This window comes from Balearica regulorum, chromosome 13 (genome assembly GCF_011004875.1).
Source record: "Balearica regulorum gibbericeps isolate bBalReg1 chromosome 13, bBalReg1.pri, whole genome shotgun sequence".
Classification (NCBI taxonomy): domain Eukaryota; kingdom Metazoa; phylum Chordata; class Aves; order Gruiformes; family Gruidae; genus Balearica; species Balearica regulorum.
In genome coordinates, this window is record NC_046196.1 from 22,247,494 (window position 1) to 22,263,156 (window position 15,663).

Below are 15,663 nucleotides of genomic sequence, written 5' to 3' on the forward strand. Positions count from 1 at the left end.
GCCCACAATTAACCATCGCTCTGCACCCCAACTACAGCCACTCTGCCCGGCCCTGTGGCACAGGAGGACTCAGGGTGGGGAATCAGGCTTGATGTTAGGAAAAAGCGTGTAATAAAAATGATGTAATGGAAACAACGTCTGGGCAAAAGGTTGTGCGTAGCATCAAAAGCCAGGCTGGCACCGCTGTGAGCACCGACCGTGCGTCTCACTCGTGCGCAGGCAAAGCTGCATGGCTCCCGGCTGGTGCGTCAGGAGCAGGAAGGGGTCGCCGGAGCGTGTAAAACAACATACTGCGCAGGGACAGCGTTAATCAATCAAAGTAGGCAAAAGCGGGTGCTGCCCCGAGCTGTTCCTGGTCTCTAACACACGGTGTCGGCAGCAGTCGCGGCACCCCGGCTGTGCCACCCCTGGGAGAGTTGATTTAAAAGAAAGAAGAAAAATAAAAAACCAACACAGATTTAGTTTTGGCTTTTAGCTGTAGCCTTCCATCCCACTGAGCTCCTGCAAGGGTAGCACAGGCCAAGTTGTGGCTCAAACCCAAAAGCTCCAAGTCTGGCTGCAAGCCCTGTTCCCAGCACCCGCAGCTGCCCCCGCAGCCCTGATCTCGCAGGGCAGCTGCAGCCCTTCTGTGGGGTGCGGATGCTGCGGCAGGAAGGGACGAGACCACTTGTTTTGAGGGGTTTTGCTTCCCTCTGGTCCAGGTCTCCAAGAATACGCCAGCATTTTTAACAGCTCCCCGCTGCGAGCACCCCTGTACGAGCACGCTGCCAGCACAGACTCTGTTCTTTAATGTACTATTTCCTCCAACGTTGCAATCCCCAACCTCGAACGTGATACAGCGCTGCTTTAAAAAGGTATTTACACGCATCCCAGCATCACCCCCCTCGTCATCCCAAGGAACAAGGCCTCGACCGGCGCTAAGAGCCGACCAAGGGAAGTCTCTTGCGGCCTTTCTAGCAGAATGGCAGCAATGACAGAGGGCAACATAGCTACTGCGATGGTTTCAGATTGGTTTTGGTCGCATCCCTGATGAAATAACAGCATGGAGATGAGAGACGGCGTTAATCTATCTCCCCAGCCAGAGCTAGAAGCGCTTCATCTGGCGGCGTTCTTGTCGGCGTTGCTTCTTCTCATTTGGTTCCTGACCGGCGGGCGAAGAGTCAGCTGTAAACCAGGGCCCCAGGATGTTCACCCACAGGAGGTAGAGAGCACGTCCCGGAGCCTGCAAAACACGCGTGGCACGAACGGGGTCACTCTGGGGACGGCTTTGGCAGGGGTGGTGGTACGGTCAGGGGGGCTGGTCCGATCGAGGGAGCCGAAGGAGCTGGCATATCTTTACAGGCTGGATCAGGGGCATCAGAGGATGCACGGAAATCAAAGGCGGCGGCAGGCGTCCAAAATAAATGGCCTGATTTCATATGGGTCAGAAGCCTGCACACGTATACAGCGCTTAGGCTTCATATACGGAAATGCCAGCATCAGGTCTGAATTACCCAGAAAGCCCCGACTGCCCAGACATTCTGCCTCGCCTTCCTTCAGAACAAACCCTCCCATTTCTCTAAATGAAAACAACCGTGATCTGGATGGCTCCGGGGGTAGGCAGAGTTTAGGCTGCCAGGCCAGCTAGAAAGAACTTCTAAATACAGACCACAAGAAGATAGCTTTCTACGCTCCCCAGATTGCCTGATATTCCTTTGTGGGATATATTGAAAGCAACTGTGGGATTTTTTATTTTTTTTTAAATGACTAGAGATATTTTTTATCCTTCTGCAGAAGCAGTTTTAGCTGGAGGCGCATGACAAATGTTTCAGGAATAGAAAGTCTGGTGCGTTGAGGGGAAATCAAAGCCTACAGCATTTGATCTACCAAGCGGCACAGTGTCCAGCGGTTCCCAGCCTCAGCCCGCGCTGGTGAATGACCGAGAAAACCAAACGAGAAGCAGCAGTTTGTCACGGTCACAGAAAGGCTCTATGCACAAAGAAGGCTTTGATCTGCCTCGTGTTTCTTCTTGCCCTTTCAGGGGACCAGAGAGAAAGGCCAAGGCCAGCCTAGTTTTTGCGTGGTTGACTCAAAGGGATCAGGGCTTCTTTCCCATGTACGGTCTCATTTTTAACAAGATTTGACAGGGACATTAAAAAATTTATCAGAAAATAGTTTTACCCTGAAACAGGACACTGAGCTGAAACGGATAAATAATGTCCTGGGCTCCGAAGTGAGGGAAAGACAGGAACAACGTAAAGCAACAAGGAAAACCCCCGGGGCTTACCAAGAGCCAGAAGTACCAGGCGTAGAGGGAGAAGCAGCTCAGCACTTGGACTATTGCTGTCAGCAGGATCACATCCTTGAGGTGCCTGAGGGAAGAAAAACAAAACATTAACCTTCCCTTCCAGCCCAACACACCAGCTCCTCTGCCAACACAGCCCGTCTGCACCGCCTCCCGGGAGCCACCCGACCAAGGGCCGTCCCTGCAGCTATGCTCTGCCACACACCATAATCTAGAAGAATCAGAACAGTAAACAAAGCAAAAACCAAACCGAAAGAAATCAATCTGGTGAGTTAAAGAGCTAGACTCCCTCTGAAAAGGGACGTTGAGAAAGCTGAGGAATGCAGGAGGGTGGAAATCAGCAACAAAACCACCACCCCCGCAGCCTCCAACAGCAGCCAGCACCCGCTGATTTGACACATATGATGGCATAACGTATGGCTGCTCACGGCTGGCTGCACTAAAGAGAAGCACGAATCTTCCCCGTGCCATCTCACAGGCTGACAGACACATTCGGGGTCACTGAAGGGCTGAGGTGCCCAAGGACAAGCACGCCATCACCTGCAAGCCGAGTTACAAGCAACAGGCAGCTCCCTCTCCCCTCCTGTTTACCCAACTCCGGGGTCTTGCGCCCCAGCCTGAGCCGAGAGCAGCTACAGAGGGGAAGAACCTGCCCACGTCTCAACCACCACCCTCGGGGGGGGGACCTGACACCCAGAGAGGTAAACAGGTACGGCTTTTTCAACACAAGCCACAGGGAGTGCCATGATGGGTTAAAAAACGCCATTAAATCATCACCTGCTGGAGTAAGAAACACTTGAGTCACATCCAAGAATGGAGTGAAGAACACAAAGGCAGAGGTAAGGGTAATGACATAGCTTGTCTCACTCTGGGCGGCACAGCACAAAATAAAGTGAGGTTAGGGATTCATCACCAGAAAGAGCTGGTTTAGGTCGGGACATTGTCATCAGCGCAAGACGCTGCTGAATCCACCACCTCTATGACGGGACCTGAGGTTCAGAAACCTCGTGCGTCACCGAAGGCCACAAGAGGGGTGACGGCAGAGCTCCCGCCGAACCCAGCCCGCCCAGAGACCAGCAAGGTCGGCCTTCCTCAACCCCAAAACACCACACAGCGTCTGTTGTTACAGACAGCACGAGGGAAACACCGTCAAAGCCGCAGCGTTCCAGCAGCGGCTCCAAAAGAGCACACATCAATCAGCTGCGGCACGCTCCGAGGCAGGAAAACATCTGCTGCTTTCTGACAGTAACCACTAGCATAGAGCGGTTCCCCGACTCCCAAAGTGGTGATTTAGAGCACGACAAAAACAGATGCAGTCAGCGGGAGGAGCACTGAGCGTTCGTTAACACTGCGTTCACGTAGCCACGGGGTTAAATTAACGAAGGACTCGTGCTCTCACGGCTGAGGGCTCTGCGCAGGCTCAGGTACAAAGGTACAGGGTAAGGACGGGAACTTCAGCTGGGAAGGTTTTTACAGCTCTGCCTTCAAGCTGCGTTGTATTTTGCACAGCCCGTGCCTCGGACAAGCGTCAATTCATTTTAATGTGTCATAAAACTCACCCCGAGGGCGTATTGCTCAGGCAGAAAAACCTCGGCGCACCCGGTACCAAGGGAAGCACTAGGTCTGCAACCAGGACTGCGGCCGTGCTACAGCTGCGCCTGACACCTTTTCACAGGTCAGAGGGATCCCTGCACTAACACCTCTCGGGCATTTCCCCTGACAGCACCGTCACACACCCGCACGGGGCAGGTACTCGCTCTGCCTCAGTGCCTTACACATCTCCTACAACTAGGAGGATACCCCAGACGACATCAAACTTCTGTATTTCCCTTACTTGACTTTCCTGTGTTGCATTTCACAAAAAAACATGTTATGCTTCTACTCAGGAGAGCCAAAACAGGATAAAAAGGGAGAAAAACGCTCAGCTGACCAGCAGGAAAAAGCAGTTGCTATAGGATGAAGAGGGCTGAGCCTCTTACACCAGACATCTGAGTCACTGTGGCCGCAGGTAGAAAATTTACTACTCCGCTAACAAAAACACAAGATGAGAGCTCATCCTGCGCGGAGTCAGCAGGTTCTGTGCCAAGCAAGTCAGTCTGCCTGCTGGTAACATCCCTGGGCGTCTGCTGGCTGCAGAAATAAAACTTATGTTAAGAAAAATAAAAATATATAAATCAATACACGGCCCTTCCAGCACGAGAACACTTGACGTGACGCAGAGGGCTCTGCCGGAGGCACGGGGTCCCCCGTCTTTCTTCAAAAGCCTGGCAGCGAGTGAAAGACAGCAGTGAACCTTAAATCGTAGGGCAAGGACAGGGGAGGGAAGGGGCCAAGTACCCCAGGTACGGGGCTGAGCGCGCGCTGGAGATCCCCAGCAGAGGATGGGCAAACGGACGGAGGCTGAGGGCAGGGAAGACAGAGAGCAAAGCCTGACGTGTCCACGACTGCCTGGCAGTTTTCTGTAAATAGCTTGAGGCTCACTGTTGGAAAACACGTAAATCTAGAGGATATTTCAGCTGTTTCAGTACCGTTGTCACCTTGTTTTATGTAACAGTGCTTTGCAGGAATTACTGTTGCGTGTTCCTTGACCGAGGAAATGAGAGTTACAGCCCCGCCAGGAAGACTGGACAGGCAAACATTTGGCACTGTCTGCAGACAGGCACGAGGAACACGCAAGCACGGGGGGCAGAACAGGCTGAGGGGGCGAGAGGAGCTGCGTAAAAGCAGAAGGGAGGTTTTCAGCGTGTACAACAGCTCCAGACACGGCTGGTTTGCAGCCAGACGGGGTATCTGGCAGCAGGTGCCCTTCTGCTCTGTCAAGCACTACCTACGGTAACGGTTTAAAAAGAAAATAGATATTCCTCTGTGTGTTGCAGAAGCGTGTGGTGTCAGCGCTGCCTCTTCGCCGCAGGAAGGTTGTAACCTGTTCCAGGGATCAGGAACAGGTCTGGGATCTCCTCCCCGCACACCTCAGCCCTAAGGACAGTGACCGCTCCAGGCCGATACAGCCACGTGGCGGCTGGCAACTAGCGCACGCCAGGCCAGGCGTTGGGGTAACGAGGACGGTTTAGGTACGCTCTTGGGAAAAAAAGGCTACAGGCTTCCAGCTGCCCTCACGCCTGCGCCAGCGGGCAAGCTGAGGTGGGAGCTGAGGCCTGGCCTTCTCCTTTGGGGGCTCCCCAGGCTCCGCGTGCACGCTCAGGCAGCAGGTCCTGCTCACCTGAACTCGTGCGGGTGTGGACACTCACTCTGCCATCCCCTGCTCCATATTCAGGTCAATTCCCCCGTCGGCAAGGCTGCCATCGTCTGTGAAAGACGGCTTTGCCATGGAGTTCATGGATCGGTAGCTGGTACCGTAGATCACCGAGCTGAAGATGAACGCTAGCTGCAACAAGGAAACAGCTGTCAGCCGCAAAAGCCACGACCCTGGGGCAGCGCGGCAGGGGCCTGCTGGCCTCGCCTGTCGCGACAAGGCGAGAAAAGGACCGGCCTTTCAGCCGGGCCAGGCCCAGGCGACCCTGGCCGGGGCAGCAGACGGTGCCCTGCCCGCAGCGGGCCGGGCGCTCACCCACGTCCAGGCGGAGGCGGCGGGGTAGAAGATCACCAGGTTCACCACGGCGTAGACGGCCTGCGGAGAGAAGGCGGCACGGCTGTCTGCCCGGCCCGGCCCGGGGCCCAGCCCTCCCCACCGGCCCCGCCGGGGCCCTCCCCGGCCGCACTCACGGAGGCCCCCAGGATGATACGGAGGTAGAAGCGCAGCGTCTCCCGGTTCTCCTCGAAGATCTGCTTCTTGCCCTTGGTGCCCGCCTTCCCCTTGGGCTGCGGAGCCAACACACGGCGTCAGCGGCCTCGCCCGCCCCGGGCGCCCACACCCCCCCGGCCCCGCCACTCACCGCCATGGCTGCGCCGGCTCCGCGCTCCGCTTCCGGCCCCCACCGGACGTGACTTCACCGGAAGTGGCGGGGCCGCGCCCGGTACAATGGCGGCCGGGGCCTACCTCAGGCCGGGGCCTACCCCCAGGCCCGGCGGTTCCAACCCCCCCGGGCCCGGCAGTTCCCCGCCCCGGTCCCCGCAGGGCTCCCCTGTCCCGGGGGGGGGGGGGGGTTTCCGCGGCTCGCAGCCCCTGGGTTTGGGGTGCCGGTGCGCGGCCTTCCCCTCTCAGCGCCCCCTGCACCGCCGCCGGGCCCGCCGCCTGCCCTTTGCGCTCAGGAGAAGGTTACCTACCGCAGCCCGGCCGTGTCGGCGGCCGTCAAGAGCCTGACCTGAAGCCGAGTGAGCCACGTTGCTCTCAACTCCCTCGGTAGCTCCGCTGGCTCCTGGGAGGCGGTTCAGTGCAGCCGGGGCTGCGGAGCCTGGCCCTGAGGGGCAGCAGCCTCCCTGAGACAGCCTTGGCCAGCCTCGTCTTTCCCTGTAAAGCCTCTCTGGGGCCGGGATGCTGCTCTCTGGGCTCCAAGCCCAAGAGGCACTGGCCCACTTGCAGGAGCTGAGCCTGTCCAACTTGTCCCCAGGACCACCTAAGCCTTCCTGGGCTGGAAACAGCCTCAGAGGTGACTTGACTCCATGCCTGCTCCTCAGCAGTAGGAACAAAATCTTCCTGCTGGCCACCCTCGGGGCTTCTTCGCGCCCCGTGCTGCAGCACCGTCCCAATCTTACCCGCTTTGGCCCCTTTTTGCCCGCAGTCAGCCTGACCCCTTCCCCAAGCCTTTGTAAAGGACACAGTCCCGAGTTCTCCACAAGTGTTTATTGTCCCGGTACGCGGGAGGCAGAGGCACAGTCGGAGCCCCGGCGACCTGCGGCTGCAGCCACAGGCTACACCTGATGGAGAAGCTGTAGGCACGAGGAGGTGCGGGGCACCGGGGTGGGAGGCGTGGGGGCCAGGGAGGAGGTAGCTTGTCGTGGTGCAGTAGTGCAGCAGCATGGCTGAAGTGTGCAAGTACCCGCCCGGGGCGGGGAAAGGCACCAGGATTGGCACGAGCGCCGCAGTGCCGGGCAGCAAGAGCAGACCGGGGTCTCCTCCTCACACCAGACATGGCGGCAACGAGCCCCTGCCCAGCTGAAGTGATGCTGGGAGAGGGGGCTTGTACCCTAAACACCCCCTTTCCAGGAGTGGGAGCGCACAGGGCTCAGCAGAAAAACGTTTCAGTGCAGCACAGGCCTGGCTGGGCAGGCACACCGTGCTCTGGAGATGCTGTCTGCTCGCCCAGCTGAGCGAAAAGGCTGTTTTACCCTTTTTCTAACCCCTTTCTTGGCCAGAAAGGATCCCCTACACTGACTGGGAGACCCAGGCAGTGTGGATTCGTACCTTTGTAGGGCTGCCGCCCCCTCCCCCCCCCCAGTTTGTCCCAGCGCTGCCTGTACCTTGATTCCTGCCTGCATCCTTGCCCTCTCTGCCCAAAGCTTGGCTGTGGTGTGGGGGGCAGCGCCACCACAGAGGGGTTCAGCTGTCTGGAAGGTATTTCATCTCGCTTGCCCGTGGGCAGGGGGGCAAAGCAGCAGCGTGTGTCCCCCCCTCAAACAGCAGCCTGATGCTCAGTGGAGGGCAGGACACAGGCAGGGAAGGGCAGGCAGTTTGCCCCAGGACAGGCAAGGTGCAGGCAGCGCACGCCCAAGCCCCCGGCCAGCACCTGGGCTCATCGTTTTTGGCCGGAGATGAGGGACAGAGCCTGGAAGAAGGGGCTTGACTTTGGGAGGCGTAGAGGGGAGACGGGGCACTCACTGCTCTGCATGGCTGAAGTCGTAGCAGAAGTTTAAGTTGCTGGGGGGCTTTGGGACAGGAGGGGGGGTATCAGGGATGCTGATGTTCTCCAGGTCCAGGAGCCGCAGCTTGAGCTCCATGGACAGCAGGACGTCAAGGTCTGTCTGCGTTCGCTCGCTCGTCATCTCCTTGCCCAGGAGCACGTTCAGCCCGTCCGTCCAGAGGCAGAACTGGGGAAACAGAGCACAGGCGACCCTGGCACCGGCCCTGGGCAGCCAGAGAGCCGCCTCCTGCCCCCCGCTGTGGCTCCCACCCTGGGGAAAGGCGGCAGGGTGGGCTGGGACACGGACACACGCACACGACTCCCTTCCCTGCCGTCTGGCCGCAGCGTGACTCCCCAGCCCTTGGAGCTCACCTCGTACCGGGTCGGGGCAACAAAGTTGAGGCAGTATTCCTCCATGTCGTACACGATGGAGAAGGCCAGCTCCAGGACGTCCTGTGGGGACAGCACAGCGTGCAGCTGGCTTCTCAGCTGGGCTCTTTCCAGCCCAGCAGGGTTCAGAGCAGGAGTTGCCTCCCAGGCTGCTCCTCTGCACCCCAGGAGTCAAGTCACATCAAAAACCCACCATGGTCCATGAAACCGCCCACCACCAAAACCCATCACTAGCTGCATAACATGGGGCGGGAGGTGCTGACCTTGTTCTGCTTCCCAGAGCTCTTCTCCTTCGTGTGCGGACACTCCTTCCCCATGAGCAGCATCTTCATGTCTGCCACAGGAACTGGGGCAAGCAAAGGAGCTGTCAGCGCCCCGCTCTCCTCTCCCCCAGGTCCCCGGCGCTCAGAGCCCGAGGGCTCACAGCCATCTGCAGTGCCCTTCCGAGAGCCAGCCCACCCCAGCCTGAGCTCCCACAGCTCCCAGTCCTGTGGTACCAGTGGGCACTGGGCCAGAGGGGCAATTCCTGCCTTGAGGCATCCCCAGCACGTCAGGACTGGGGTGGGCAGAGGGTTTCCCCCTCCTTCCCCCCCCCTCATTCTCCCCATCACCTACTTTTCTCTGGCAGGCTCTCGATGGGGGGAGACTGCACCCCCTCCTCCACGTCCCCATAGTGCAGCACCTTGTGGTTGGGTGACAGGCGGCAGTACCAGAGCTTGTCTGCAGCAGAAGGGCCGTCAGGAAATGCTCAGCCTTCCCCCGCTGAGGTCCCTTTCCCCAGGCAGGCAGAGCTGCCCCCCATCAGCACACCCCGCTTGGTCCCACCCTGTGGGTTAGCCCGTCCAGGGAGCCGAGCACGCTGCTCCCCACGGATTAATTGTGACTTTCCCTAGTGGCAGGGGACATGGGGACAAGCCACTGCCTCTGTCCTGGGAGCCCAGGAGCGGAGGGCTGGCACTCACCCTGCCTGCGGCGGCTGCTGATCTTGCGGAAGAGGGTGCCCTCACAGAGGTGCAGCAGGCGCTGCTGGCGGATCAGCTCCAGGAGCTCCGGCTTCAGCCTCTCGCGCAACTCCCTGGGGTGAGAGCCAGCAGAAGAGCAGCACGGCCACTTCAGCAGGCGCTCGCTGACCTCCCCAGCCCCACGGCGTGTCCCCCCCCGTCGCAGCTCCATCTCCCTGCCTGCAGCATACTCACAGCACGGGCACAGCCAGCGTCTCCTCCTGGTGCAGCCGCTCCGTCTGTCGCAGCTTCAGGATTTCGCTGTAGTTCAATGCGTTCACCCTGGTCTTGAATAGCTCCAGGGAGGTGGGCTTGAGGGACAGGGTCCTGGTGATCTGCTCCCGCACCACCTGCAGCACCTGTGGACGCAGGACGTCACCCCCAGCCTGGAGACGCTCCCCAGACCCCCTCAATTTGTGCGCAGCTGGCGGCCGCAGCTCCCGTCTGGGTCCCCAGCATCCCCTCGCACCTTGTCGAAGTCCTCCTGGGTAGCGCGCATCTCCTTCCAGGTCTTGTTCACCAGCTGGATGCAGATGCAGAAGAGCTCTTCAAAGAAATGATCCTGCCCGAAGAACATAGGGTAAAAGGCCTGAGCCGTCTCCGAGCCTGCGGTGAGAAGGACAGATGATGCCAGACTCCCCAGTTTTTGCAGGGGATTTCAGTGTCCAGGAGAACCAGGACATTTTCCAGCCTTCCCTCCCCTTCTCCTGCTGCCACCCACACCAGAGCCTGGTGGCCCCGCGTATGCAGCCCCCCCTGCCCCGGCAGCTTGTCCCCTCTCCTGCCAACGGGCAGGCAGCAGGGCAGGGAGAAGGACAAGCCAGGATGCACACATACACGGCTCTCCAACATGCAGGATCTCGCAGAGGATCAGGGTGAGCTGGATGCTGCTTCGAGCGAACGGGCATTCGTGTTTGTCTTCCCGGCTGCTGTTCTCGAGGACAAACTGGAAGAGAAGGTCGTTTGCTTTGTGTTACGCGGGCCACGGACTCAGAGAGACTCGGAGACTAAAAATTATGGGGACCCTTCAGTGCCATCGCCCTAAAACGGCTGCTCCTACCCACAGGGAGGACTCTGCTCCATCTGAAATGGGGCAACAGTAGGACACCTGCCCAAAAGGGACATCCTCGCCTGGGCTTGGCCAAGGACAGGTCACAAGGAAAGGAAAAGAAGGTGGAGATCCACCAGCACCTCTCCACCAGGGAGTTCTCTGGGAGAACGCACGCACCCTGCTGTAGGCGTTGGGGGTGTGCCTGGAGAAATACACCATGTTGTCAAGGGCGAGGAGTCCTGGCGGGGCACGGCGGAGATCCTCTGCTGGGTTGCTGTTGTTCTAGAAGGACACAAAAGGATGCAATTTAGCAACTGCTGCTTGCTTCTCTGAGCAGCAGAGTCCTCCCGATGCAGCCACGGGGTTTGCGCCTTTTGAGTCCCGGCAGCTCCGCAGCACTCGCTCCTTAGCGGTGCCGAAGGATCAGAAGAGAGGTGCTGCCTGGTGGCCCATCGACAGGTACACCTGGCTCAGGGGAGCCATCAGAAGGTGCCACCAAGGCTGGGTGATGGAGCCAGCATGGGGCTGGGGAGGGCATGCAGGGGGACACACCATAAAGCCCAGCTTGCGGAACTCCTTGGCACACAGGGATCGCCGGCGCTCGGTGCTGAAGTTGCTGGCAGGTGCCTCACTCTCTGACTCAAAGGCGGTTTGGCGCAGTGACTGGAGGAGCTCCCGCTGTTCCTGGAGGGAGAATGGGGAGAAGGGGATTCTGGTGAGCCCCACGCAAACAGGTTCTCCCAGGACAAACCAACAATGAAATCAAATCTGCTGGGTTCACCCAAAGGCAAACCTTCATCCGCCTCTACTGCCACAGGTGGAAGCGACCAGGACGAGGAGAGCACTCCCAGACCTGTGAGTAGGGATCCATGGAGGTCCTCATGCGGCGCTCGCACAGGTTGAGGCTGACGGACTGTAGCACGTACAGGTAGTGGGCCATCTCGTCCCCCAGCGGCTCGGAGCTGTGGATGATGTTCTACAGGAAACCGCGAGTGAGAAGGTTCTCCTGGGCCGCTGCTCCCAGTTCCTCCAAGCTCAGGGCCCAGCAGCAGGTCCTGCTGCTCTCAGGGGTGTTAGGAGGCAGGCAGCTCCCCTCGGGGCTGGGCGAGAGCTGGGTGCACTGAACCACAGGCAGCCAGGGTGGCAGACCTGGGCACGTGGGTGCCAGCGCGGCAGCACCCATAAGAGGCATCGAGGAAGGGGTGTGGGACACGCAGGGAACCCAGCCAGGCACGGCCACCAAAGGCTGGGCTGAGGGGACAGGGGCTGGGGAGGAAGGACAGAGCCTGAAGCGCAGAGCAGACCCTTGCACGACCCCAGTTCCTCACCTTGTGGATAAATTGCCTGATGTTCTTCTCCTGCAGGTAGTCCATCATGTCCTAGGAAGGGAAGAGGCTGTGAGACGTTCCCTAGCTCAGCGCACCAAAAAAAAAAAAAAAAAGCAGGGTTCAAACAGATCCTGCCCCACAGGGCAGCCAGGACAGGTGGTGTCAGTCAAGGAGAAGGGGCAGAGTGAGGACACTGACTTGAAACATCTCTGGGTATCTCTCGCAGCCCCGCCATCCCAGAGAACACAAACGCTACAGCAGACCACCCAGCTGCCCAACACCCCCACAACAGGGTGCCCAGCCACGCCAGGCGCTGGGTCTGGGCCCTCACGGTCACTGTGCCACCACCAGCCATGATGCTTCTCCTGTCATTTGAGATCTTGCATCCCCCCCCCAAACTACTCCAAGGGCTGTTGGACAGCTGAGGGCCCTCGGCAGCGCACCCCTGTTGGATCTGCGCTGCCCACCACCCTGCCGTCACCTGGTCCTGCCTACCGCCCGCGGGCAGAGCGCAGCCCCTTACCCGCCGCTCAGCGTCGGTCGCAGCCAGCAGCAGTGCAATGAGCAGGGCCATCGCCTTCAGCTGCAGCTGGGCGTTTGTCCTGCAGGAGGATGACGATGAGGATAAGGAGAGTCACCAGCTCTGAGGATGGTTTGCCCTTCCCAAGGCAAAGTCCTCTCCTCCCTTCGCTGCTGGACCCCACTGCACGGAGCTAGGGGACCCAGAAAGGCCAGGAGTGAGCAGCTGCTGACAGCGGGGCCCACAGTGGCTGTGGAGCACCCACGCATGGATCAGATACTGCTCTGCACAACACACCTGGGTGCAGCACGTTGGAGCCGCAGGAAAACCCCGGGTGAGCAGCGGACTCCTGTCTGGCAGGAGCCCTGGACACGAGCCTCTCTTTTCTAGAAAGAGAACCTCCGAACTGAAAAGATTGCAGAAGTACGAGGAGAATGTGGGAACGAAGAACTCGCCTTAGCTGAGGGATTTAACAAACTCTGTTCAGCACAGCACCACCACCCCCAAGTTGCAGGGAATGTACTACTGCTCCTATGTACACCGGGGAAAGGGAAGGAAGAGCCAATGCCAGAAAAAAGGCCAGTCAGCTAAAGAACCAAAGTATCTGAACAAAAGATACTCATCCCCACCGGCTTTGGGATGGGGGCGAAGGGTGCTCTGGCCTCTCCACTTACACCTGCAGGTGGGTGAGAAGACGATCCAGCGTCACTTCTTTTTTGACTAGCTCAAAGAGGAGGCGACTGGTGGGAACCATGTTCTCCAGGATAGACAAGGAGAGCTGCTGGACAGATGCATCCACCGTGTTCATGTTGACGTAACTCACTATCTACGAGACACAAAACCATCCGTGAACAGCAGGCTGGGCCTGGATGAAGAAGGCAACGAGGAATCCCAAGGGCACAGGCTGTGGAGCCTGCAGAAGACGCTTACTTTCTTGATGAAGGCTGCACTAAGAGTCTCCCAGGAAACAAAGTCGTGCTCCATTAGCTCCATGAAGGCCTTCAGGGTGTGAGCTAGCATCTCCCCTGTACTGGAGGGACAGAGGAGCGAGCGCAGTGAAGATGGGCCCAGATACCCCACAGTCACCACCACAAGACGGGAATACAGTTGCACACTGGTAGGTATGTTACAAACAGAGAAGCAGAGAGAAGTAAGCAGAAGAAAGGAAAGAGAGACCATTGGGTAAGAAATTGGACTCTGGCTTAGTCATCCCAGGAAGTCAAGGCCGGGCAAGTTCAACAGTTTCTGGACAGCTGCGTTACCACGGTACAAAGATCACTGGAGACAAGCCCTCAGGAAAGCCAAGCCACCCCAAATCCCTCCCCTGTTGCCAAGAAACAGGCGCTGCACTGCCTGGTTTTAGGCTCCACATCCTCTGTGAGATAGGAGCTCAGAGGAGATGCATCATCACGTCCTGAAAGAGCGAAGTAGGCACTAGTATTTGGCAACCAGGGTTTTATCAAGCTGCCTGCGTATCTCTTGCAGCTAAAACCTCAGGGCAGAGGGATTATTTGGGGTGGCGGGACTGAGCAGCAGCAGAGGCTAGGAGCACCACAAGAGGTTTCCTGGCAGCAAAACCCGTGGGGCTGCAGCTGACCCAGCCAGGGAAGGGATGGGAGGTTCAAGTCTGGGCACATTCACAAGGAGTCAGGACCACAGACCCCGGGGACCTTCCCCCGGCCACCAGCGTGCAGGGACACAGCCACGTGCCTGCAGAGCCAAGCGCCCTGCTGCCAGCACTGCCCTTCATCACAGGGATCAACAAGCCAGGAACGCAAATGGAGCCCACTCTAACGCCCAGCTTGGAGCTCGTGCAGCGTTAGCAAGGGAGAAGAAAAGAACTGCAAGGAAAGTCCTCTCCCGATACTCACGCATTCCCTTCTTCCACAATATAGAAGATTTGTTTCAAGCCATTCCTGTTGATGAACTCCTGAGCAAAGGTAACGTCTTGGGAGAGGCCTGCAAGCTTCTTTAGCGAGTCGGTCTTCACATCCGAGTTGTTGCTCTGGATCCCGCTGTACAACCTCTCTGCTTCTTGGTCCTACCGGGAAGGAAAGAATCAAGCCAAAGGGGCTCATCAAAAGGCAGGGAGAAGCTTGGAGGTAGAGGCTGGAAGAGCTTAAGTGCAAGTTTTGGAAGGAGGCTCAGGCTAGAGCAGCCCTGGTGAGGAGCTGGACCGAGAGACAGAGCCACCAGAGCAGAGACCAGGAGGAGCTGAGGAAGGTCAAGCTGTTGTGACACTAAGAGCACGCGATGAGTTGGCCCACACGTCCAAAGCATCTCAAGATGATTTTGTTTGTCTTCAAACTCCCCCAAGCTCTGCCGAGGGAGAATGAAGGTTGAGACACGTCACCTCCCTGTGTTATTTCTGCTGGGTCTGAGGCACCAAGAGGAGCCGTCATGAGCCAGAAGTCGCCAAGCGAGGCAGTGGCAGAAGGCTTGGAGCACCACATCGCCCCGTCGCACGGGGACATCCCACCAGAGCACACGGAGAAGGAGGAGATGGGGGGACAGAGGGATGTACCGGGGAGGTGGTCAGTCGCAAAATGCTCCCGTTCTTAATCTCTCCGCGGTTCTGTAAGGAGAGAGGAACCGGTGAGCCAGCGAGCACTGCGTCGGCGGGGCTGGGAAGAGGTTGGGGGGGTGTCTCACCGACTCGGTGATGTAGGTCTGCCGCCCGTCCACGTACTGCAGGGCATAATGCTCGGCATTGGGCAGGCTCCACCTGCGGCAATGGGCGGGCGGTCACAGTGCCGTACGGCTAGTGCCGATTGCCACCGGGCCAGCAGCGGCCCAGGTTGTGGACTGTCAGGACCCGGTGGCGGGCAACGGGCGCGATACTCACGCATCACAGACGTCCTTGAGCACCGAGGCGAGGGGCTTGGTCTGCAAGCGAGAGGGCGGCCATGAGCTGGGGTCAGGGGTCCGGGGGGGGTTTGGGGGGTGCCGGGCGGTACCTGATGGAGGTCGATGAGCTGCGGGATGGCTCCCACCATCTGGATGGCAATCTTCACCACGTCCTTGGGCGGCGGCATGGCTCCCGCAGCGGTACCGTCACCGCTCGCACTGCTCCCCGCCCCGCTGCGCCGCAGTTCCGGGTCGCTGCTGCCGCCGCCGCCTCCCCGCCTCCCGGAGGGCCCCTGCTGCCGGCCCCAAGGCCCCGCCACCACCGCCACCACCGCCGCTGCCGCCCGTCTCGATGGCGGTGCCGGACCCAGCCCCGAGCAGGCCCGGCCCGGCCCCCTCACCTGAGCTGACGCGGGTTCGACGGGACCCACCTCCCGCCAGGAAAGGGCTCGGCCCCGAGCAGGACGGCCGGCACCCCGCTTTTCGGGGGCAACCCGTCCCTCT

General features: G+C 59.1%; 2 protein-coding genes across 3 annotated transcripts; both read right to left on the reverse strand.

Moving 5' to 3' along the window:
* Nucleotides 1-765: 765 nt before the first annotated feature.
* On the reverse strand, nt 766-6,224 carry TMEM208 (transmembrane protein 208). Its single transcript, XM_075765196.1, has 6 exons — nt 6,178-6,224; nt 6,008-6,103; nt 5,853-5,912; nt 5,533-5,669; nt 2,267-2,351; nt 766-1,222 (listed from the first exon to the last, which is right to left on the reverse strand). Exons 1-6 carry the CDS (start codon nt 6,181-6,183, stop codon nt 1,085-1,087), a joined length of 522 nt encoding a protein of 173 aa, XP_075621311.1. The 5' UTR covers nt 6,184-6,224; the 3' UTR covers nt 766-1,084.
* A 309-nt stretch (nt 6,225-6,533) lies between these two features.
* ELMO3 (engulfment and cell motility 3) lies at nt 6,534-15,522 on the reverse strand. 2 transcript variants are annotated; one of them, XM_075765169.1, is made up of 20 exons: nt 15,270-15,522; nt 15,158-15,198; nt 14,965-15,037; nt 14,837-14,887; nt 14,184-14,353; nt 13,243-13,342; nt 12,987-13,138; nt 12,316-12,394; nt 11,793-11,843; nt 11,318-11,440; nt 11,017-11,148; nt 10,642-10,746; nt 10,251-10,359; nt 9,883-10,019; nt 9,609-9,772; nt 9,375-9,487; nt 9,028-9,132; nt 8,676-8,758; nt 8,395-8,475; nt 6,538-8,209 (listed from the first exon to the last, which is right to left on the reverse strand). In XM_075765169.1, exons 1-20 carry the CDS (start codon nt 15,345-15,347, stop codon nt 7,997-7,999), a joined length of 2,160 nt encoding a protein of 719 aa, XP_075621284.1. In that variant the 5' UTR covers nt 15,348-15,522; the 3' UTR covers nt 6,538-7,996. The 2 variants fall into 2 exon arrangements, with proteins under 2 accessions (XP_075621285.1, XP_075621284.1); XM_075765170.1 differs by lacking the exons at nt 11,017-11,148; nt 11,318-11,440; nt 11,793-11,843; ... (6 more) ...; nt 15,158-15,198; nt 15,270-15,522 and having other exon boundaries at nt 6,534-8,209; nt 9,883-9,975.
* Between the last annotated feature and the right edge of the window lie 141 nt (nt 15,523-15,663).